This window comes from Rhinolophus hipposideros (genome assembly GCF_964194185.1).
Source record: "Rhinolophus hipposideros genome assembly, chromosome: 6".
Classification (NCBI taxonomy): Eukaryota; Metazoa; Chordata; class Mammalia; order Chiroptera; family Rhinolophidae; genus Rhinolophus; species Rhinolophus hipposideros.
Window position 1 is genome coordinate 99,021,489 of NC_138052.1, and position 22,258 is coordinate 99,043,746.

A 22,258-nucleotide genomic window follows, 5' to 3' on the forward strand; every position below is an offset into this window, starting at 1 on the left:
GTGTTAGATCCTATTTGGAAATTTAAATTATAAGTAAATGAAAAGAGCAACTAAATGGTTGTTTCCGGTAGCATTCCCACCTGTGCGAGGAGGATGTGGTGTCCCATAGCTGTGCTTTGGGGACTCGCTGGGACGGGTCTCCGCTTACGCACAAGGAACTCGACCATCCAGAGTCCCGCCCCTTTCGACAGCTTTCTTGGCGTGCAATTAAAATGCGCTAACCTGCCCGTTAAAGCGTACAATTTGACAGCTTTTGACTCATATATCCCTGAAGCCATCACCACAATCAAGAGGGCGCATATTTCCTTCACCCCCAAGTCTCCTGGTGCCCTTTGTAACCCCTCCGGACCAGTCCCCAAGCACCCAGCGATGTGCTTTGTCACTGGGTTTGTGTGCTTTCCAGTCACTCCGGTTTTTTGTCTGGCCTCCCCGAGGCGGCATAGTTCATCCAGGTCATTGGGTGTCTGGGCAGTGGCTTTTTCCTGCCGAGCAGGCCGCGGTGTGTGGGACCAGTGTGCCCATGCCCTCGTCTGATGGACTTTTGAACTGTTTCCAGTCCGGGGCTCTAATGCTGCTGAGAATATTTGTGCCCAGAGCGTGGGCATTGCTCTCTTGTTTCAGGCAAATAATATTTTCCATAAATACCTAGGAGGAGAACAACTGGGGCCTATGATTTGTGTGCGTTTGGCTTCCTAGGGAGCTGCTGTCCCCTCCCCAGAGGAGTTGTACGTTTCTGTCCCCGCCAGCAGAGGTCCTCCCGAACACGTGCAGGGGTCAGGCCTTCAGTTTAGACCTCCTCACAGGTGTAGATGGCGGCAACGTAGCCCCATGAGTCCTTTCTTAGAAGGGCCGCCAAGATTGTAGATAAGCAGAAAAGGGAAGTTTTTACAAACCAACATGTAAATATGAAACCCATTTTTGAAAAGAGAACTCTCTGAAATGCTTAAGTGCTGGAAAAGGTGCGGAGGATGCTACACCAAACGGGCCACAGCCATTGCCCTGGGAGGACAGTGGGGGAATAAGCAGAGAAGGACGCGCTGCTTTGGAATCAGCCCCCTGGGAGCTCCTTGGGGTAGCTCCATGAATCCTAGAGGAAGAGCCTGTGGAGCTGGTCCATGGGAATTGAGCGACATTCTGAGAGGAGCCAGGAGCGTGTGCCAGGCAGCTGTCCTGCCTGAGCGGACATTCACTGCAGTCTTTTAACGTATTGCTAACTAGAATGACGAGGTTTTCCTGAACACCAGACCACCACCACTTAGCGTTGGAACCTATGAGGAGTGTGTGAACTACTTTGTATGTTTACTTTTACCACGTCTTTTTACATTCCTACCTTTATGTATGTTTTATAATATATGTGTGTGTGTGTGTGTGTGTATACTTTTTGGTGGTGCCTGCTCATGTTTTGTTTTTTGGTTTTTGGTGTTTTTTTTACAAATAGGCTGAATAGTCAAAACAGTTTGAAGGCTCCTGGCATGTGGACTATTTTAGTAAGAATGGTTGTTGAAATTTTCCGAATTCCCATCCCAGAGCCTTTCTTTCCCTGCCTCATGAGGTTTGGTTCCTATTTTCCTACGAGCCTGTGAAACTGGTAAAGGCTGGGCTTCATGGCCCCTGTGTGAAAGCAGAGGGGTCCCTGAGGCAGTAACCCCCCTATTCACCTGGGCACCTGCTGTGTGAGATGGCATTGGACTTTGTGTTGAGGAGTGATGAGTTCTATTTTTGCTTATTTTTGTTGTTTTGCAGTGTGATCTTAAGCAAATTATTCCATCCTTTCATTGTCCTGTCTTGATGAATGGGAAGCAAGGCAGATGGCCACAGCTTCCCCTCCTCTAGCATCTGGTAAGAAGAAAAGCATGTCTCAGGGCATTTTCGCGTTCCCCGGCGTCCTCCCATATTTATTTCTGCCTCTCACTAAGTTACTTCAATCTCAGTAGTTCTGACTGATTTGCTAACATCTCACAGCTGTCCCTTCCCCAAGTCATTTCTAGGTTGTAGCCTGTTACTGTGGTTACGCTGACAGGACATGTTTCATTTTAGAATTACCCACTCAGCTCTCTCTCTCCTTCGTGTCTGGTCGTTCTTTTAAACATGTTGATTGGTCTTGGGAAAGCAATGTTCATGAATTTCCGTTTTGGTCCCTCAAGGTAGGAAGGCCAAGGATATTATCAGTGCAGCTCGGGAAAGCCTTGCGAAGATGATAGGTGGGAAACCTCAAGACATAATCTTCACTTCCGGGGGCACAGAGGTAATATTTCTAAACAGTCTCATAATCTCTTAGCTATAAGTTCAGTAAGAAATAGAAGGTGCTTCCTTTTATTTTATTATTTATTTTTATTTATTTATTTATTTACTTATTTATTTATTAAGAAAGAGTAATGCTTGGTCTTGCTATTTTGCAAATTCACTTGACATAATTAGCCATTATCCCACAAGTGAATTCCATATAATTCGTGACGTAATGTGTAACATAATGTCTGAATTCTCTGCACTGCTCTTTCTGTGAAGACAATTTCCCTGTCATTTTGCCCTAGAATCTTCCCTTTAAAGCCCTGTTAAGTTGTTCGCCTCGTGAGAAGTGTGAGGTTTGACCCATTCCAAAGGTGCTTCTTTTTAAATTGGTAGAAGATACTCGAAGACTGTGGCCCCTGCTCAGTCAGCAGCACTGAGCACCTCGTTTCGGTACTACAGAGGCAGGCACGATGGCCACCAGCTCGCAATGTGACTGTCCACCTAGATAACCCAAAAGAGGGCCAATCCGTTGGCTCAGGAGGTTGGAGCTCCATGCTCCTAACGCCAAAGGCTGCCGGTTTGAGTCCCACATGGGCTAGTGGGCTCTCAACCACAAGGTTGCCGGTTTGATTCCTCGACTCCTGCAAGGGATGGTGGGCTAATGCCTCCTGTAACTAACAACGGCAACTGGACCTGGAGCTGAGCTGCGCCCTCCACAACTAAGATTGAAAGGACAACAATTTGCCTTGGAAAAAATCCTGGAAGTATACACTATTCCGCAATCAAGTCCTGTTCCCCTTCCCCAAATAAAACAGAAAAAGAAAGAAAAAGAAAACCCAAAAGAATCTGCAGCCAGATTATTCAAGTTCATAAGAAAATTTAGCAAAGTTATTACATAGAAAAAGCAATTGTATTTTTATATACGAACAACAAATGGTGTTTACCAGAGCACCAAAAAAATGTCAAATATTTGGGAAACAAATCTAGTATAAAAGAATTTGTAAGACCCCCCCGCCCCCTTCACCACCACCACCACCACCGAAAAGTAATAGAAATCTTACTGAGAGGTGTCAGAAGAGTTCTGAATAAATGGAGCAACATACCATGTTCACAGACTGGAAGATTCGCCATCATAAATACATCACTTCCTTCAAACTGCTCTGTAGAGTCATTGCAACTTCAACCAAAATTCTGGCCCTTTTTTGGTGGAATCTCACAAACTGATTTACATGGAAATACAAAAGGCTGAGGATAGTCAAAACTTCCCGAAGATTAAGAAGATGGGGAAGTGCCTTGCTCTGCCAGATATCAAGTCCTTTGTAAAGCTGTGCCCATCGGCAGATGGTATCAGGGCCGTGAAACAGCTGTGCGCCTGCGGGCACTTGTCACGTGACATATCCAAGATACGCTGTTGTCCTGACATAACTTTAACAGTACCCTCTTAAACTTTTCTGGCTCCGACAACAGATTATACGATCCTCGTGAACGACTGACGCAGCATAACGGCAGGAAGAAAGAGTGCTCTCTCGAGTACATGGTGCTGTGACAACAGTAGGAGGTGTGACAGTTAAGTTTGTGAACTTGGTGCAACGATGTTGCCAACCTTTTTCTTTTTTTTTCCAGGTTTATTTATTTATTTATTTATTTATTTATTTTAATTTCATAGGGGAATATTGGGGAACAGTGTATTTCTCCAGGGCCCATCAGCTCCAAGTCATCGTCCCTCAACCCAGCTGTGGAGGGCACAGCTCAGCTCCAAGTCACCGTTTTCAATCTTAGTTGCAGGGGGCGCAGCCCACCATCCCATGTGGGAATTGAACCAGCATCCTTGTTGGTAAGAGCTCGCCCTCTAACCACCTGAGCCATCCGGCTGCCCCTCCTGAAGCTCAGTGGCAGCTCATTGTCTTCAGTTTAGTTGTGGAGGGCGCAGCTCACTGACCCATGTGGGAATAGAAACGGCGACCCTGTTGTTCAGAGCTCACGCTCTAACCAACCAGGCCATTTGGCCACCCTTATTGCCAACTTTTTTTGATATCAGAGGGATTATTCATTATGAATTTGTACCAACTAGACAAACAGTTAACCAAGTTTACTATCTGGAAGTGCTGAAAAGACTGCGTGAAAAAGTTAGACGACCTGAATTCTTCACCAATGGCTCTTGCATCACGACAATGTACCAGCTCACATGGCACTGTCTCTGAGGGAGTTTTTAGCCAGTAAACAAATAACTGCATTGAAACACCCTCCCACTCACCTGATAGACAAACGAAATACTGAAAGGAAGACATTTTGATGACATGTCTTTACCCTAAGACAAAGGAAATACTGAAAGGAAGACAAAGGAAATACTGATATTTTGATGACATTCAGGACAGCAGGGTAATATGATGACAGCTCTGATGGCCATTCCAGAAAAAGAGTTCCAAAATTGCTTTGAAGGGTGGACTAGGCACTGGCGTCGGTGCATAGCTTCCCAAGGGGAGGACTTCGAAGGTGACCGCAGTGGTATTCAGCAGTGAGGTGTGTAGCACTTTTTCTAGGATAAGTTCACAAACTGAATTGTTAGACTGTGTATATTCACAAAGGGAAAGGAAATTGGATTTCTGCTTCCCAGCATACAAAGAAAAGTACAACTCTGAGTATAATAAAGACGTAATTATGAAAAGTAACATTTATAAAGCTTTTAGGTGATTAATATTTCTGTGATGTTTAATAGTGATGGATTTCTTAAATATAATAAAGCATTAACCATAAAGGAAAAGATCAATAAATTCTACCACCTCCTGCACAACAAAACAAACTTCCATCAAAGGACACTATGAAGAAAACAAAAGACACACTAGACAGTGGGACAAGGGACAAGCACCACACACCTGACAAAAGACTAGCATCGAGAATTTACTGGCAGATACCCCAGGAGTACACGGACAGGAAGCTTGAACACGACTTCACAGAGAAGCCAGGCGGTGCGTACGTGTGAAAAGGTGCTCACTTCAGAGTCCCAGAGTGAACAGCCCAGAGCCCCTCTGCACACCCATCAGAGTGGGAGGGGTGAAGGGTTCCAGTGACACTCAGTGTGGACAAGGCCTGTGGACCTGTGGGCGCTCAGACAGGGCTGGCAGGAGTGCAGACTGGAGAAGCATTTGGAAGATGGTGGCATTAGCTCAAGGCGGAAGACATGTACCCTGTCAGCCAGCCGTCTCACTCAGACGTGCGTGTCCTAGCCAGACGAGACGCGTGGGCAGCAGGGGACAGGTAAGGACGGTTCATGACAGCCAGAAACTGGGACCCACCCAGTTGTCTCTGCAGGTTAGAATGCACGATGTTAATACCTTGCGATGCAGCCCTACTGTGCGCACCACAAGCCACCTGCAACAAGATGGGGCAAACGAAGTCAGTCCAAAGAGGAAGCTGAGGCTGGCCGAGCAGAGCCGAGGTAGCCGAGCTGAGTCAGGGGAGGGGGCTGCCGCCAGACCCCTGGTCACTGTGACCACCGACCCAGGACCAGAGTCCTAGTGGCTCCAAAGGAGCCTCGTCCGTCCCAGCCACCTGTCTTGTCTGCAGCCCAGTGCCTAGGAGTGTTGCAGCCTAAACACAGGGTGCAGTTTTAGGGGTGACCTACCGGTTTCAACGGAAGCTGCCGTGCTCCCAGTGCGCCACAAGTGCAGCCGCCGTCCTGAGGCTGCTCACACGTCGTAAGTGGCCCTGGCAAGGCGCCTGCGTGGGGAAGGAGGCGGCACGTGGGCGGGGCCTGGCACCTTCGTCCTGTTCGCAGCCTGAGGGCCATCATCTTTTACTCTGTCATCCGCGGAGACCTGTGGCGTGCGGGCCCCAGGACCCACATACGTGTGGTTGCAAGGCTCATCTGGCCACACGGATCCCAGGAGGCTCCTGTTTTCTGGGACTTCTAAAGAAGCGTCCACCTTTTGGGGAAGCACGCCTGAGCCGGCATCCCTGACCAGCTCCTCGCCGTTACCTAATTCAAGGTGTGTCGGATCCAGAAAACCATGGTGCCAGCTGCCTGAGCTCTTCACCAGGCCCACGGTGTCACCCTCTGCGTCTCCATCCCCTGAGCACTGGCCACATGAGTGCCACCTGCAGCACAGGGCCAGCAGCACCTGTTGCCCTCACTCTGCATATACCTGAAGAGGCTGCATCTTTAATTGAAAAAAATTAGTTCATTTCCATTCATATGAAGGTCTAAAAGATGCAAAATAAGCTCTGTTGTTGAAGGATGCTTACCTAGGAAATACAAGCATAAAATCGGGGTACTGAGTTCGGGGTGGGGGCGCTTAGGAAGGGCTCCTGCAGTGTGGGCAGGGCTTCTGTCTTGACCCAGGTAACAGTGACTCAGGTAGTCACTGTTATACTTTTTTATTAAACTTAATTTATATTTTGCACACTTTTCAGTACATACGTTATATTTAAATAGAAGAGAACAGGTTACTTTTTTTTAAAGGCTTCTCCCCCCCACACACACTTCCTTGGTTGTCCACTTTCTCTTTCCACAGGAGACCAGTATTTGTTTCTTTCGTGTCCTCCAGAGATAGTCTGTGCGTTTAAAGCAAATAAGTATGTAGATTTCTATATTCTTCTCTCCTTCCCTTTCTACCTTTTCAAGAATTGTTTTGCATATATAAGCAAACAAGTATGTATCTCGCCCTTGTTATGCAAACTGTAGGATACTGTATATAATGTTTGCCACCTTTTTTCACTTACCAACTGTACTGAGATCTTTTGATACCAGCCCCAGAGCGTTCCCTGGCATTTTTATTGGCTTGGAGCTCCACTGGATGCTGTCGTGTAATTGATTTAACAAGTTCCCTTACCAATAGACATTGAAGGGCTTGCCGAGGTGTTGCTGGTACCAACAGTGCTATACCTAATAAATGATCTCTATATCTATCATTTTGCTTCTGTGCAAGTGTAGGATCATGTGCAGAAACAGACTTGCTGGACCGAAAAAGTTACTTTACAGATTTGCCAGATGGCCTTCGGCTGGCTTGCACCCCCACCAGCGATGGGGGCCTGGCCTCTCTTTTAACAGATTTATTACATTTAAAATTTAAGCCCAATGTTGTTTAATTGACCAGAAATGAGTTCTGAAGTTTTTGAAAGGGTGAAAACACCAAATCTTCATGGTTAGGCCTTTCAAAAGGTGCAGTTCACATTTCTTTCTAAATGTGAACCCCCAGGAAAATCCAAGTGAGACAGATTGCTACTCTAACTCCCCACTCGGGACAAGTTTTGTGACTGATTTTTCTGCTCTGTCTTTGCAGTCAAATAATTTGGTAATCCATTCTGTGCTGCGGCACTTCCACAAAGTCCACGCCTCAGAGGGGGACTCGGCTGAGCGCCACCGCCTGGTGGAGGGGGCCACGCCCCACTTCGTCACCTGCACCGTGGAACATGACTCCATCCGTCTGCCCCTGGAGCACCTGGTGGAAGAACAAGTGGCTGGTGAGTGAGCAGCCTGGCTGGACTCCAGCAAGGACAACTCCCCTGACCTTGACGGACTGCTTCATGGGGGGGCAGCCATCACCCTCCTGCACTCGGGCTTCTGGGCTGTTCTCAGGTGCAGGTGACCCAGCCTGCCCTTCCAGGGAGCCACATGGGCGTCAGTGGGTGCCCCGAGGTTTCCACTAAGGAAACAAGTGGTGATCAAGTGTAGAACTAGTCATGGGTATTTCCGAGTGACATTTCTGACTCTTGTGTATAATAAATATATACATATTTAAATGGCATGTCTATAAAATGCTAACTGGTGCTTTTCATCGTTTGATTTTAATAACTGAACTTGGCCTTACTTCCTCTAATGTGAGGAAAAAGGATCGAGCAGATATCAGCTTCTGGTGGTAAAATCCAGAGTAATTGCATTCCTGCTGCAGGACTGTCTCAGCAGGAGCCGAGGGCTCAGCGTGAGCGGGTCAGAGGACAGGGTGGCACGGGCCTGGCCGCAGGCTCCTGGGCAGACCAAGGGGTGAGTGAGGTGTGGCCTGCAGTGACAGGGCCCTGCCACTGTCACACAGCGAAAACTGGTCTTTCTTCCACTTCTGTGGTACAGCGTCTCAGGACACTGTGTAGCCACTCAGTTTTGAAAATGGAAGACCCTTTTTATCCCAGGACACCTCTCTTTTACATAAGGAAGTGGTTTCTTCTTAGCATTAGCCTTCTTCCTTAATCTGCCTGGAAACCTGAAGGTGACTTGGGGAGAGTATTTTTAGCTTAAACTAAAGAACTAACAGACCTGCTCAGTTGAGGTGAAGTCATTTTGTTGATTTTCCTGTTTGACTATTCGGAAGGTTTTTCCTCCTCCTGGTCCTGCCTGAATGCAGCACTGAAAAAAAAAAAAAAATCAGGCCTCACTTTCTTATTTAAATTGTAGTTCCTCTTAATCCCTCCTGTCTTTTCTCTGTGTCCCACTTCTCTGGAGAAGGGCAACTTCTTAGTAGCATTGTTATAAGTTACTGTGGTGGTTAACCTCTTGTTTAAAATCACAGAGTTTTACAATGTATAAACGTCCACGTAGAGGAAATAATTTAAACGTAGAAAAGTATAAAGTACAAAGTAAAGGTTCTTCCCGCTGTCCTCCCTAACCCCCGTTTCCCCTTTTCCCCACTTCCCCCCACCCCCCAGTCCTGTCCTGCTTCTCAGAGGCAATGCTGCCAATGTCCCCTGGAGTTTTTCTGGTGGTTAGCATTTCTTTTCATTACTTCCAACTTAATACTTCATCACTACAAACATAATCTCCATTTCTTGGTTTATCAGCTCGAGCATTTGTTTGCTGACACACCCCCACCCCTTACTTCCCACCCCCCTCATATAAAATGAAGACTGACTATCATACCCGCTCCCCGTCACCTCTCCCAACTGCTTTAGTTATGAATCAGCTTTATGGAGAAGATGTAATTCACATACTGTACAGCACTCCCATTTAACTGCAGTTCAGTAGTTAGTATACTCGCCAGCTTGTGCGACCATCAGACAATAAGCTGTAGAACATGTAAAACCCCCAAATAAACCCCGTACCCACTAACTAGCTCTCCACTTCCCGCAGCCCTAGGCAGCCACTAATCTGCATTGTGTCTCCAGGGATTTCCCACTTCTGGGCTGTCATGTAAATGGAATCACATGACTTGTGGTCCCTGGTGCCTGACTTCTCAGCATAGTGTTTCCGGGGGTTATCCACATCATGGCATGTGTCACCATGTAAGTTCTTTGTGTGGATGAATAACACTCCATCTTATAGGACACTCCTCACGTTTTCTTCCTGCGTTCCTCAGGTGATGGACGTTTGGCGTTATGATAATGCCGTAAGAGCATCTGACTGTGTTTGTGAGGACGTGTCTTCACTTCTCCTGGGTAGCAGATGCTCAGCTCTGCCCTTCCCGTGCGGGTCCCTCCCCGGTACCAGAGCCTGCGGGCTGCCCTTCCTCTCTTGGGCCTGTGGTGTCACCTGCTCGCTGGGTATAAGGCGGGGCTGCTTGGACAGCAGAGCCCGGTCCTCCGTCTGCCTCAGCTGTCGGCCTCCGTGCTGCTCTCCGCCTGTGCACCCTGAACTTGGAGGGTCACTGGATCTGTCATGCCTTAGTGTTCTGAGTGAATTGTTCCTCTTAGTCTAATGCCATTGTCTTTCTTTTGTCTTTCTGGGGATTCCTCCAAATTCCTCATCCACATGTGGCCCTTATTTGGAAGTAGATCTGTTTTCTCATTTCAGGGGCACCTTGAGGGGACAGTGGATGTGTTTGTCTTCCACCATGTTGAATCAAAAACCTCTCTTTAGTCAGCCACACTTACTTTCCAGCTGCAGCAATAAGATAAGTGTCTGGGATAAGTGCAGGTCGGCGCTGAGAGTGAAGGTTAAGTGCATGGCACGCTGAGACGTTCTTGTGAACTGAGGGTCCCCTCACCGTCCCTGCAAGCAAAAAGGGGAGTGTCTTTCCACAAAGTGAACCCACCAACTGAAGCTTCTTTTAAGAAGCCTTCAGTTGCTCATTTCTGGGCGGGGGGGAAATGGGGGACTTCTGTTCCTTCTTTATAGTACTCTGAACTTTTACAATAAATTGTGGAAGATGCTTTAGTTAATCTGTATCTAAATGACCTGTCAAGAGAGGACACGTGGTGGGATTAACCTCAGTATTTGTGTTTTGTGCCTCAGCGGTCACCTTTGTCCCGGTGTCCCAGGTGAACGGGCAGGCAGAGGCTGATGACATCCTGGCTGCCATCCGCCCGGCCACGTGCCTGGTGACCGTCATGCTGGCCAACAATGAGACCGGCGTCGTCATGGTGCGTCCCTGGGGGCGCGGGGCCGGGCTGTGCGGGTGCTCGCGTCGCGCTGGGCCTCTTCCTTCCTGCTGCTCTTGGGGTTTGTAATTGTCCGTCTGTCCGCGTTAACGCCTCCTGGTGTCTTTCCTTCGGGTTTCACCAAATCAAAGCCACCCACTGAGCTCTGCGTTCCCCCTTCAGCCCATCCCTGAACTCGGCCGGCGCGTTGCCGCCCTGAACCAGGAGAGGGCAGCCTCGGGGCTGCCACGCGTGCTCCTGCACACGGACGCCGCCCAGGCCTTGGGCAAGCGGCGCGTGGACGTGCGGGACCTGGGCGTGGACTTCCTGACTATCGTGGGGCACAAGGTGCGTCCTCAGGGGCCCCTTCCCTCCTGTGGGGAGGTGCCTCCGTGACCCGGCGGCTCGGCCTAGAGCAGAGCCCACTCACTGCTGATCTCTCACCTGCCATCAGGGCCCCTTAGAGCCAGGCCCTGGCCCCGGGGACGAGCGGCTCACTGCCCTGCCCTCGGGAGCCCTCAGAAGGGGAGACCAGCAGCAGCTAGGATGGCATTTGACGAGTGCCACGACGGGGGTGATGGGGTACCCCAACCCACACGGGGCAGGAGGGGGAGGCCTGGCAAGACTGTGGGAGGGCAGTGAGGTCTCAGGGGAGATATGAGGCGGGTGGGTTAGCCAGGTAGTGTGTGCTCTGCAGTGGGCAGAGAGTGTATGCAGACCCCTGGTCAGCCCACCCTTCACGTCCCACCCCAAGGATGGAAGATGTGGGGCAAACAATGACTGCTTTCTCTGACTTGATTTCAAGTGTGGCTCCTGAGTGTAAAGTTTAGTCGTAGCAGCTCTTATCTTCCAGGGGGAATGGGGGGAAAGGTCAGTCATGCAGAAGCTTCTTTCATCTTTCTGGCAGTGAGCAGGGCCTGAAGTCTTTCTGGCGCTCTGTTCTGAAGCACAACAAACACTCAGCTGGTTTTCAGGGGAGTGTGTACGTTGGCCTGACACTATGGCCCGTAAAGTTTTTGCCTAATTTTGATTTGAAAACATGGGCTTATCCCAGGAAAAGCCTTTGGTGGTCTCTAGTCCCACCCTTGTCCTTTTGCACATTCTACCAGGGGATGTGCAGGGCGGCCCTGCTGCCACCTGGCACCTGCTCTGTTCCCAAAGGCCTTTGTGACGCTGATGTATCCGAGCGCTGGTGGGTGGCACCGCCATGGAGCCCACACGTTACCGTGTGTTTGTCTGTGTGCCTCTCAGTCGTCAGCACGTGTACAGAGAAGGCCGAGGGTCCTTGCTGAGTACAGGACTGACTTTTCCTTTCAGCTCTATGGTCCCAGGATTGGAGCACTTTACGTCCGTGGGCTCGGTGAACATACCCCACTGTACCCGATGCTGTTTGGAGGTGGACAAGAACGGGGTTTCAGACCAGGGTAGGTGGAAGCTAACGAAGTCTCTGACGCACTGGCCGTGCTGTGTGTCTGCAGGGCAGTGGCTTCTGTCTCTTGGGAGCACGAATGACACAGTCCGCATCACTGCCGCTATCAGAACGGGCCCCACTAGTCTACACTTAGCACTCGCAGATCCGCAAGGCCTAAGTCCCAGCTGGTGGGAGAGGATACAAAGTAGAGGAAGGAAATCTCTTGTTCCTTTCAATTACTTGAAAGAATCCGGTTCTGCTTGTAACTGGTTCAGTGCCTGCAAGCGTGCCGCTGGAGCCCTCCTGGCTGAGACGTGCTGCTGGTCTCCCGACTTGGGGAGAGGGGCCGCACAAAGGCACCTGGTCTCTCGCTCATAGCTCCTGTGTCCCCATGGCATACAGGGAAGGAGGGGGGACCAGCAGCACACATTGTGTAAGAAACTTGAAAAAAGACAATCCGTAGCTGCCGAGACAGAGATAACAAAGATGTTAGAATCATCAAACACGGGTTTTAAGGCAGATGTAATAAAAACGCTTCAATGGACACACTTGAATCAAATGAAATAGAAAGTGTCAGCAAAGAAAAAGACGATGTAAGGAACTAAATGGAAGATTTAGAACTAAAAATTACAGTAGCTAAAATAAAAATTCAGTGGATGGGCTCAACAACAGAATCGGGTCACAGAGGAAAGAATCAGTGAACTGAAAGATAGGACAGTAAATAGAATTGTCTACTCTAAGCAACAGAAAAGAAATAGAGTGGGGAAAAAGAATTGAACAGAACCTCAGGGACCTGTGGGACGATAACAAAAAAAAATCTAAATTCATTTCATTGAAGTCCCAGAAGAATAGGAGAAGAAAAAGTGGGCTAAAAAAGTGCTTGAAGAAATAATGGCTAAAAACTTCCCAAATTTGACAGAAGATATAAACTTACAGATTTAAGAAGCTGAACAAACCCCAAACAGGATAAACTGAAAGAAATCCATGCGACATGATATAATTAAACTTCTGAAAATGACAGACAAAGAAAACACCTTGAGGGAAGCCAGAGCAAAAATGACACCTTACCTATAGGGGAAATTAATTCAAATGACAGTGGATTTCTCACCAGAAACTATGGAGGCTAGGAAATGGCACAGAGTTTTGCAAGTGCTCAGAGAGTTATACACAGTAGAACTTTGGGAATGAGGGGAAATGAAGACATTCTCAGATGAAGGAAACTAGTAGAATGTGTTACCAGAAATCCTACCCTAAAAATGATTACAGGAAGTTCTCTAAACAGAAAGGAAACAGTAAAAGAAGGAACCTTGGGATATCAGAGAGAGCATGGGCAGTGAAAACATAGATACATAAAATAGGCTTCCTGTCTCCTTTTGAGTTTTCTAAATTATGTTTGATGTCTTAAGCAAAAATAATAGCACAGTCCATATGGTTCAAAATGCATGTGGAAGAAATATTTAAGATAATTATAAATACAGGAAGGTAAAGGGATATAAAAGGAGGTAAAGTTTCTATTCTTTACTTGATCTGAAAAATGTCCAGGTAACCCACAGAAAGGCAGGAAGAAGAAACTAGAAATAAAAGCAGAGAGAGAGCAAACGAAAAATAAAATGACAAACTTAAGTTTTAACATCAATAATTACATTAAATGTAAGTGGTCTAAATACACCAAAGACAGATTGGGAGAGTGGATTTTAAAAATCCAACCCAATTATATGCTGTCTACAAGAAACTCGCTTCAAATACAGTGATAGAGGCAGCTTGAAAGTAAAGAATGGAAAAAGATTCTTTACTTTCAAGATTAATCAGAAAGTAAATCAAAGGAATTAATTTTTTTTCCTTTAATCAAAGGAAAGCAGAAATGGTTATATAATAGATAAAGGGGACTTCAGAGCAAAGAAAATTACCAGAGAACAGGGTGGGCATAACAATCCTCAATGTGGATGCACTAAACAATAGAGCTGTACAATATGTGAGACAAAACTGACAGAACTGAAAGGAGAACTAGACAAATCCACAGATGGAGGCTTAATACCCTTCCTTCAGCAATGGATACAAGTAGACAAAAGTCAATAAGAATATGAAAGAACAATAAACCCATGAATCAACAGGATCTAACCAACATGTTTATTTTATCTTATTTTTTAAATTATATTGGGTAATATTGGGAAGCAGTGAGTTTCTCTGGGGCCCATCAGCTCCCAGTCGTTGTCCTTCAATCTAGTTGTGGAGGGCGCAGCTCAGTTCCAAGTCCAGTCGCTGTTTTCAATATTTAGTTGCAGAGGGCGCAGCCCATCATCCCATGCGGGAATTGAGCCAGCAACCTTGTTGTTGAGCCATCCGTCCGCCCCTCTGGAAGCTCAGTGGCAGCTCACTGTCTTCAGTCTAGTTGTGGAGGACGCAGCTCACTGGCCCATGTGGGAATCGAACCAACAACCGTGTTGCTCAGAGCTTACACTCTAACCAACTGAGCCTTCCAGCCGCTCCTATTGTGAGAGTTTTTAATGAATGAGTGTTGAATTTTGTTACATGCTTTTTCTACCTCAAATGATATGATCATGTTATTTTTCTTCCTTAACAAGCTGGATTACAGCAAAATACAAATTCTTTTCAAATGCCACTGAATATATACGAGTTGTGATCAAACAGTATGGTGAATGTTTAAATTAAAAAAAAATCATTGCAGTAAAATACACATTGCCATTAATCCTTCTCAAAATACTCCCCCTCGTTTCAAACACACTTATCTTCTGTAATAATTTTTATTTAAACATGCACCGTATTTTTTTTATCATACCTCATACTAAGATCAACCATATCCTGTGCCATTAAACAAACCTTGATATATTTAAAGAACTGAAATTACACAGAATGTGTTCTCTAACCACAATGGAATCACACTAGAAATCAGTAACTGGAAAATAATGGGAAAATCTGCAAACACTTGGGAAAGAAAACAACACACTTCTAAATAATCCATGGGTCACAGAGGAAGTCTCAAAGGAATTAAATACATTGAAATGAATTAAAATACAGCTTATCAAAATTTGTGAGACACAGCTAAAACACCCCTGAGAGGGAAATCTATAGCACTAAATGCATATGTTAGAAAAGAGGGAGATTCTCATGTCAATAATCTAAGCTCCCACCTAGAAAAAATAGAACAAAATCAATCTAAAGCAAACAGAAGGAAGGAAATAAGAAAGATAAGAACAGAAATCAATGAAACTGAAAACAAAAATGACTTTAAAAAAAAAATCACTTAAAGAGCTAGCTTTTTAAAAATATTGATAAAACTGACAAACTTCTAGCAAGACAGACAAAATAAAAGAAGACACAAATTGCCAACATCAAGAGTGAAACGAGATATCACTACAGACCCTACAAATATCAAAAGGATAATAAGGGAAGGCTACAAAAAAACCCACACACATAAATTTTTCAACTTAGGTAAAGTGAACCACTTCGTCAAAAAAACACAAATGACCACAACTCACCTAATATGAGATAGATCATTTACATAGTTCTGTAACTAATAGGAAATTGATTTTATAATTTTAAAACTCCATACCCTCAAAATTTCCAGGCCCAGATGGTTTCACCAGTGAAGTCTACCAAACATTTAAAGAAGAATTAACACCATTTCTACACAATCTCCTCCAGAAAATTGAAAAGGATGGGATACTTCCCAATTCATTTTTTGATACCAGTATAATCCTGATACTAAAACCAGACAAAATAAAAAAAAAAACTGCAAAGCAAAGATCCCTCGTGAATTTAGATGCAAAAGTCTTTAACAAAATACTAGCAAATAGAATTCAGCAATATATAAAAATAATGTATACACCATGACAAAGTGGAGTTTGTTCCAGTGATGCAAAGCTGGTTCAATATTCAAAAAGCAATTAATGTAATCCAGCTTGTTAAAGAAGAAAAATAACATGATCATATCATTTGTGGTAGAAAAAGCATGTAACAAAATTCAACATTCATTCATTAAAAACTCTCACAATAGGAGCGGCCAGATGGCTCAGTTGGTTAGAGCACAAGCTCTGAAAAACAGGGTTGCCGGTTCGATTCCCACGTAGGCCAGTGAGCTGCGTCCTCCACAACTAGATTGAAGACAACAAGCTGCAGCTGAGCTGCTGGAGGGACGGCTGGATGGCTCAGTTGGTTAGAGCTCGAGCTCTCAACAACAAGGCTAACAGTTCAATTCCCGCATGGGATGCTGGGCTGTGTCCCCTGCAACTAAGGTTGAAAACGGCAACTGGACTTGGAGCTGAGCTGCATCCTCCACAACTAGATTGAAGGAAAACAACTTGGAGCTGATGGGCCCTGGAGAAACACATTGTTTCCCAATATTCCCCAATAAAATAAAAACAAAAACAAAAAGTCTCACAATAGTATGATTAGAGGAGAACTTCAACTTGAAAATAGCATCTATAAAAATCCTGACAGCTAAGATCATGCTCCTTGATGGAAAGCCTGAAGATTTTACCCCTATGACCAGGAACAAGCCAGGGTGTCTACTTTCACACTGTTAGTCAACAGTGCTGGGAGTTCTGGTCAATGTAGTAAGGCAAGAAAGGAAACATAAGGTGTACAGATTGGAAAGGAAGAGACAAAACTCCCAATTTGTAGATCCCATGATTGTCCAAGAAGAAAACCCCACGGAATAGATAAGAAAACTAGAATAAAATAAGTGAGTTCAACAAGGTCACAGGATCAAGATAAACAAACAGAAATTAATTGTATTTCTATATACTGATAATGGACATATAGAGAACCAAATTAAAAATACATTACCTTTGACAGTCACTCAAAAACTACTCAGATATGCTGACAACTGCACAGTGTGGATGAAAGAAACAAGGGTCAAAATAAATGGAGAGGCATCCCATGTTCATGGACAAAAGACTCAATATAGTACAGATACAGTATAGTACAGATTCTCCCAAAATTGACATACAATTTTAACACAATTTCTGTCTATCAAAATCCCAGCAAGTAAATAATTGGAACAGAATAGACATGACTAGAAATATGCCCAAATGATTTTTATTATCATTATTATTATTATTATTATTATTATTATTTTATTGGGGAAGCGGAACAGGACTTTATTGGGGAACAGTGTGTACTTCCAGGACTTTTTTTTTCCAAGTCAAGTTGTTGTCCTTTCAGTCTTAGTTGTGGAGGGTGCAGCTCAGCTCCAGGTCCAGTTGCCGTTGCTAGTTGCAGGGGGCACAGCCCACCATCCCTTGTGGGAGTTGAACCGGCAACCTTGTGGTTGAGAGGACGCGCTCCAACCAACTGAGCCACCCGGGAGCTCAGCGGCAGTTCAGCTCAAGGTGCTGTGTTCAATCTTAGTTGCAGGGGGCGCTGCCCACCATCCCTTGCGGGACTTGAGGAGTTGAACTGGCAACCTTGTGGTTGAGAGCCCACTGAACCATGTGGGAATCGAACCGGCAGCCTTTGGAGTTAGGAGCACAGAGCTCCAACTTCCTGAGCCACTGGGCCGGCCCTTGCCCAAATGATTTTTGACTGAGATGCAAAACCAATTCGGTGGAGAAAAGATAGCCTTTCAAGAGATGGTACTGGAGCCACTGGAATCCATAGGCAAGATGAACCTCAACCCAAGTCTCACATCTTATCAAGTATTAAAATAGATCATGAACTTAGATGTTAAACAAAAAACTATAAAACAAAGAAAAAAAACAGGAAAACATCTTTAGGCTCTAGGACCAGGCATAGAGTTCTTAGACTTGACACTAAAAGCATCTATAATAGGAAAAATTGATAAGTCAAACTTCATCAAAATTTAAAACTTTTACCCTGCTAAAGACTGTTAAGAAGATAAGAAATCAAGCTACACGCTAGGAGAAAATATTTTCAGATGACAGCTCCAACAAAGGACTAGTATCTAGATTATATAAAGAACTCTCAAAATCTAACAGCAAAAAAACCCAAACAATTCAGTCAGAAAATGGGCAAAAGACATGAATAGACATTTCACCAAAGAGGACACACAGATAGAGGACGAGCACGTGAAAAGATGTTCAAGGTCATTACCCTTAGGAAAATGCGAACTAAAGCCACACTGAGATGCCATCACTCCACACCCATCAGAATGGCTAAAATCAATACAGTGACAACACCACAGGCTGTGAGGACGCAGAGAAGCCGGATCCTTGTACACAGCTGGTGGGATGTATGTGGTACAACCGTTCGTAACAGTGTGGTAGTTTCCTACCAAACAAACATGCAACTTGTAAATGCCCAGCAAGTGTACTTGTGGGCTTTTATCCCAGAGAAACGCAGACTTCTGACAACACCCGCTGTACACGAGTGTTTGTAGAAGACCTGCTCCTAATAGCCCCAAACTGCAGACAGCCCAGTGTCCTGAAATGAGAGAACAGCTAAACCAGCTGTGCAGTCTGCTGACACACACAAAACAGCCTGGAGGAATCTCAAGAATGATGGTGAATGAAAAAAGCCCAGCCCCAAAGTTATAAACTATGATTCCATTTCTAGAATATGCTTGAAAAGACAATATTAGAGATGTGCAGCAGAGGTGAGTGGTTGCTAAAGGTTAAGGGGGGGTGGGCCCACGGGAAGTGAGTGTATTCTCTGCCTAGTTGATATCTGCTGTAGTGTTACTTGGGGGAAACTGAGTAAAGGGTACACAGGGCGTGTCTATATTGTGTCTTACAACCACCTGTCGATCTGCATTATCTCTAAATAAAAAGTTGAATAAAAAAAGGCGGGACATCAGGTGTCGGAAAGCGAAAACAAGTACCTCTGTATGTGGATGGGGTGTGGGAATTAGTGCAAGTTACCCTCGATGGCAGTGCAGGAGGGCTGACCGCTCAGGGGAGCGTGGGGTAGTGGGGACAGCCTGAACAGTACTGGGCTGGCACGGCAGGCTCCCGGTCCTCCACGCGCCCAGCTCATCCACCCCGCAGCCACGCTAGGCAGGCACAGGTCACAGGCCTTTCGGACGCTCCTGGTCTGATTCTGTTGTCCGCAGATGAGGGGAAGGCCTGCAGAGGGGAGTCCTTAGGACCCCCCGCTGGTGGAGGAGACAGGGCGAAGGACGACACCCAGGCCTCTGGCTCCTGGCCCAGAGCTCCAGACCACCCGTCCATGTCAGAGCCTGCCTCTAGTTACAGGAAGAGGGTGAGATCGGGTGTCCTATAATCCCTGAGCTGTGCGTTCACTTGTCTTGTTATCCACTAGGAAATAAACAGTTGCCAGCTCCAAAGGCTTAAGAAAACTTGATTTAGACAAAACTTAAAATGAAGGAAATTTTTAAGTTGGTGTTGGGTTTTTTCCCCCCCGAAATAGAATGAAGAATCCTGCTTCCCAATTTCTTGGATCCGTGTACGAGAGCCCCTGGTCACGCAGCTTCTCTTGTCCCTTTCCTGCGTGCCTGTCACACCCCAGAGTCTAGTAACAAAGGGTTTGTCCCATTTCATGGCTGAGAGGCTTCAGAGGGAATGCTGGCCGCAGGGGACAGTGTCAGCAGAGTCCCTCAGACCCTCGCCTGGTTTGGCAGTAGGGACTCTGCCAAGGGGTGCGCTCAGGTCTGCAGTCAGAGGACGAGCTTCTCCGGGGAAGGAAAGGTCCAGACGGAATTGTCGCTGAGGACACCCGGTGTGTTGCCCACAGACGGCCATGTCCACGGTCACTGGGCAGGTCGGGGACACTTTGCAGGGAGCGCGCTGGGGCCTGTAGCTGCCATTCCGTTGCCCCCTCGGCACACGTGTAGGCAAGACGGTGGTGCGATTGACTTTCACATAGACAGGATTCCTTCCTGGGACTCTTGTCCACTGCTTTGCATGGCAATGGAATTGAATCCCTTCTCTTACAGGACAGAGAACACCCCGATGATTGCCGGCCTTGGGAAGGTAAGCCTCGGTGACCTTGGTCTCCTTCCCTCTCCCTCTCCTACCACACTCACAACACTTGTGCCACGGATGTGGGGTTTTCCCCAACCAAACAATCCCCTGCCACGCCAGCTGCGTGCCCACAGTTTAACTCAATTCTTACCCTCTCTTGCTGGAGGTGGCGTCAGGCCCACAGGTTCAGGGCTCGGTCCCACAAGTCACACCCCCCAACACACACTCCAGACTCTAGTCCCAAGTCCAGGTTGTCACCCGTGCTTCTGACCAACCAGCTGCAAATTGGAGGTTCTCATGATCCCCTCCCGGGGTTCGAATAATTTGCTAGAGTGGTTCACAGAACTCAGAGGAACGTTTTCCTACCTAGATTACCGGTTTTTTATAAAAGGACGCGGTAAAGAATACAGCTGACCCCCCAGCACCTCCCCGTGTTCACCAACCTACAAGCCCTCCCAACCCCGTACCAGATTGTACGTTGTTAACTCCATTCCAGCCCCTGGCCCCTCCCTGGAGTATGAGGGGTGGGGCTGAAAGTTCCAAGCCTCTAGGCGACCAGCCTCCATTCAGGAGCCATCCAGAGATGCCTCATTAGAAAAAAAGACACTCCTGCTCCCCAGGGAATTCCTGGGCTTTATTCCAAGGGATTTAGGGCCCAAAGACCAGGTACTAGAACAATAGACCCAAGTGCTCCTGCACCTTAGCATTCAGAGGCTTTCAGGAGCTCTCCAGGACCAGCAGAGAGCACACACCTGTCCTGTGGTCTCGCATCAGTCCTGCTTTCCCAGGCATCAGCGCTTTATGGAGATCATGGTCACGACCCCCACGAGGGACACACACAAGGAAAACCCTCCAATTTTCTGTTTGAACCAAGAGGTGTTCTTGGGATCTGTGGAGTGGGTTTCACATGCTGGGCATTTACAGGGAAACGCTCTTTTTCCCAGTCTTCTCATAAAAGAAATGCAGTGATGTCATTACGGCAGAGAAAGGTCAGGCTGCAGGTTTGCTGGGTCCTCAGTCAAGTGGCTCCACCTCCCTGAGCCCTGGCCGTCCTGCCTGCAGGATGGGGGTTGTGGTAGCAGCTTCCTAAAGAGATTTCTCCTGATGATTAGATGGTGGCTCACCTGAATGCGGGTGCCCCAACTGGGGGCCCCTAGCCCTGTGGTGACCATTTCCCTACTCCTGGCTTGTACCTGTGCCCAGATCTTCTGATCCATCATCCCCTCGGGGAAAAACCGCCATCCCCTCCACGCTCCCTCCATGTCCAGCCTGGACTCGATGCAGTCTGAATCTGGCACAGGCCCTGTCTTCCCTGGAAGACATATCTTCGCCCACCCAGGCCACATCAAGACCAAGGTCGCTCCCGGCCTTCCGGCCTTCCCTGTTGCCCAGAGAGCCCCTGCTATTGTCGCCTCTGTGCCCCATCATGTCCCTCTACCAGAATATTCCCCCAGTCTTTGACACTGTCCTCTGGCCCACACCCCCAACTTCTGGGTTCCTCTGCCCCAGGAGTGGCCTGCACACTCACCCCACCTCCCATCCTGACATAGTCTCACTGCCTGTTCTGGCCCCCGAAACTGGCTGAGCCATGTTGTCATGTCCTCGTCCGCCTCCTGGCAGCTTTTTTGCACGGCTGCTGCTGGGACACTCCTCCCTGGCTTGTTCCCCCTCAGCCCTGGCTGTTCCCCCTGTGCCTTGTCATCTGTCCTCGGGCCCCCGGGACCATCCCAGGCTCCTCTCCACAGCAGCTCCCTTGGAGCTCTAACGCCAGCCTGTGCTCAGGTCTTGGACATCTCAGAGCGGGTCCTGACTTTCCTCCCGGGAGACCCATGTCCCCACCTGCTTACTTGAGATTTCCTCTTGGTCCACAAAGTGTTCTGCTCTCTCCTCCATCGTCCCTTCTTTCTCTGGGGTGCCTCCCACCATCCAGGTTCTCACTTCCAACATCTAGGAGGTGCCCTTGACCCCACCCTTGTCCCCTGCACCTGACGCACCAGCCAGGGCTCTACTGTCTCCATGACATATGCAGGATCTTGTCCATTTCCACGGCCACCAATTCGGCCAGGTCATCCCATCATTTGTGGACACCTGTCAGGCTCTCCCGTTCTCCACACAGCGTCCAGAATGATGGTAAAGCACGCAGATCGGATCATCTCACCCCTTTCTCGGGAATCCAAGGGCATTTGGATCCCATGCTGGTTGCACATAGGCTCAGGTCCCGCCTGTCACCAGGGCCTCTGGGCCCTGTCCCCTCCCTCACTGTGGGGCACTCTCCATGTGCCTGGGGCTCTGCAGAGCGCTGGCATGAGGCGGTTCACCTCTTCCCTTGTGTATCCCTCCTCACTCTCTGGAACGGAAATGGTCCTGGAGGACTGGGGCTCTTTTTGGTCTTAAGGGCTGTGGTATCTCTGGTGCCTGGAGATATCAGGAAGTG

General features: G+C 47.3%; 1 protein-coding gene across 8 annotated transcripts in view; it reads left to right on the top strand.

Moving 5' to 3' along the window:
- The window catches only part of SCLY (selenocysteine lyase), a 41,652-nt gene that overhangs the window by 14,162 nt on the left and 5,232 nt on the right, over window positions 1–22,258 (top strand). For 5 of the 8 annotated variants that reach the window (XM_081050662.1, XM_081050663.1, XM_081050660.1 and 2 more), the window contains exons 3-8: window positions 2,145–2,245; window positions 7,509–7,689; window positions 10,388–10,515; window positions 10,696–10,860; window positions 11,830–11,936; window positions 19,797–19,833. In XM_081050662.1, the coding sequence (XP_080906788.1) occupies window positions 2,145–2,245; window positions 7,509–7,689; window positions 10,388–10,515; window positions 10,696–10,860; window positions 11,830–11,936; window positions 19,797–19,833 (719 nt within the window). Of the gene's footprint in view, window positions 1–1,743; window positions 1,840–2,144; window positions 2,246–7,508; window positions 7,690–10,387; window positions 10,516–10,695; window positions 10,861–11,829; window positions 11,937–19,796; window positions 19,834–22,258 lie in introns of all 8 variants that reach the window. The other 3 variants (XM_081050665.1, XM_081050666.1, XM_081050667.1) reach the window with 2 other exon arrangements.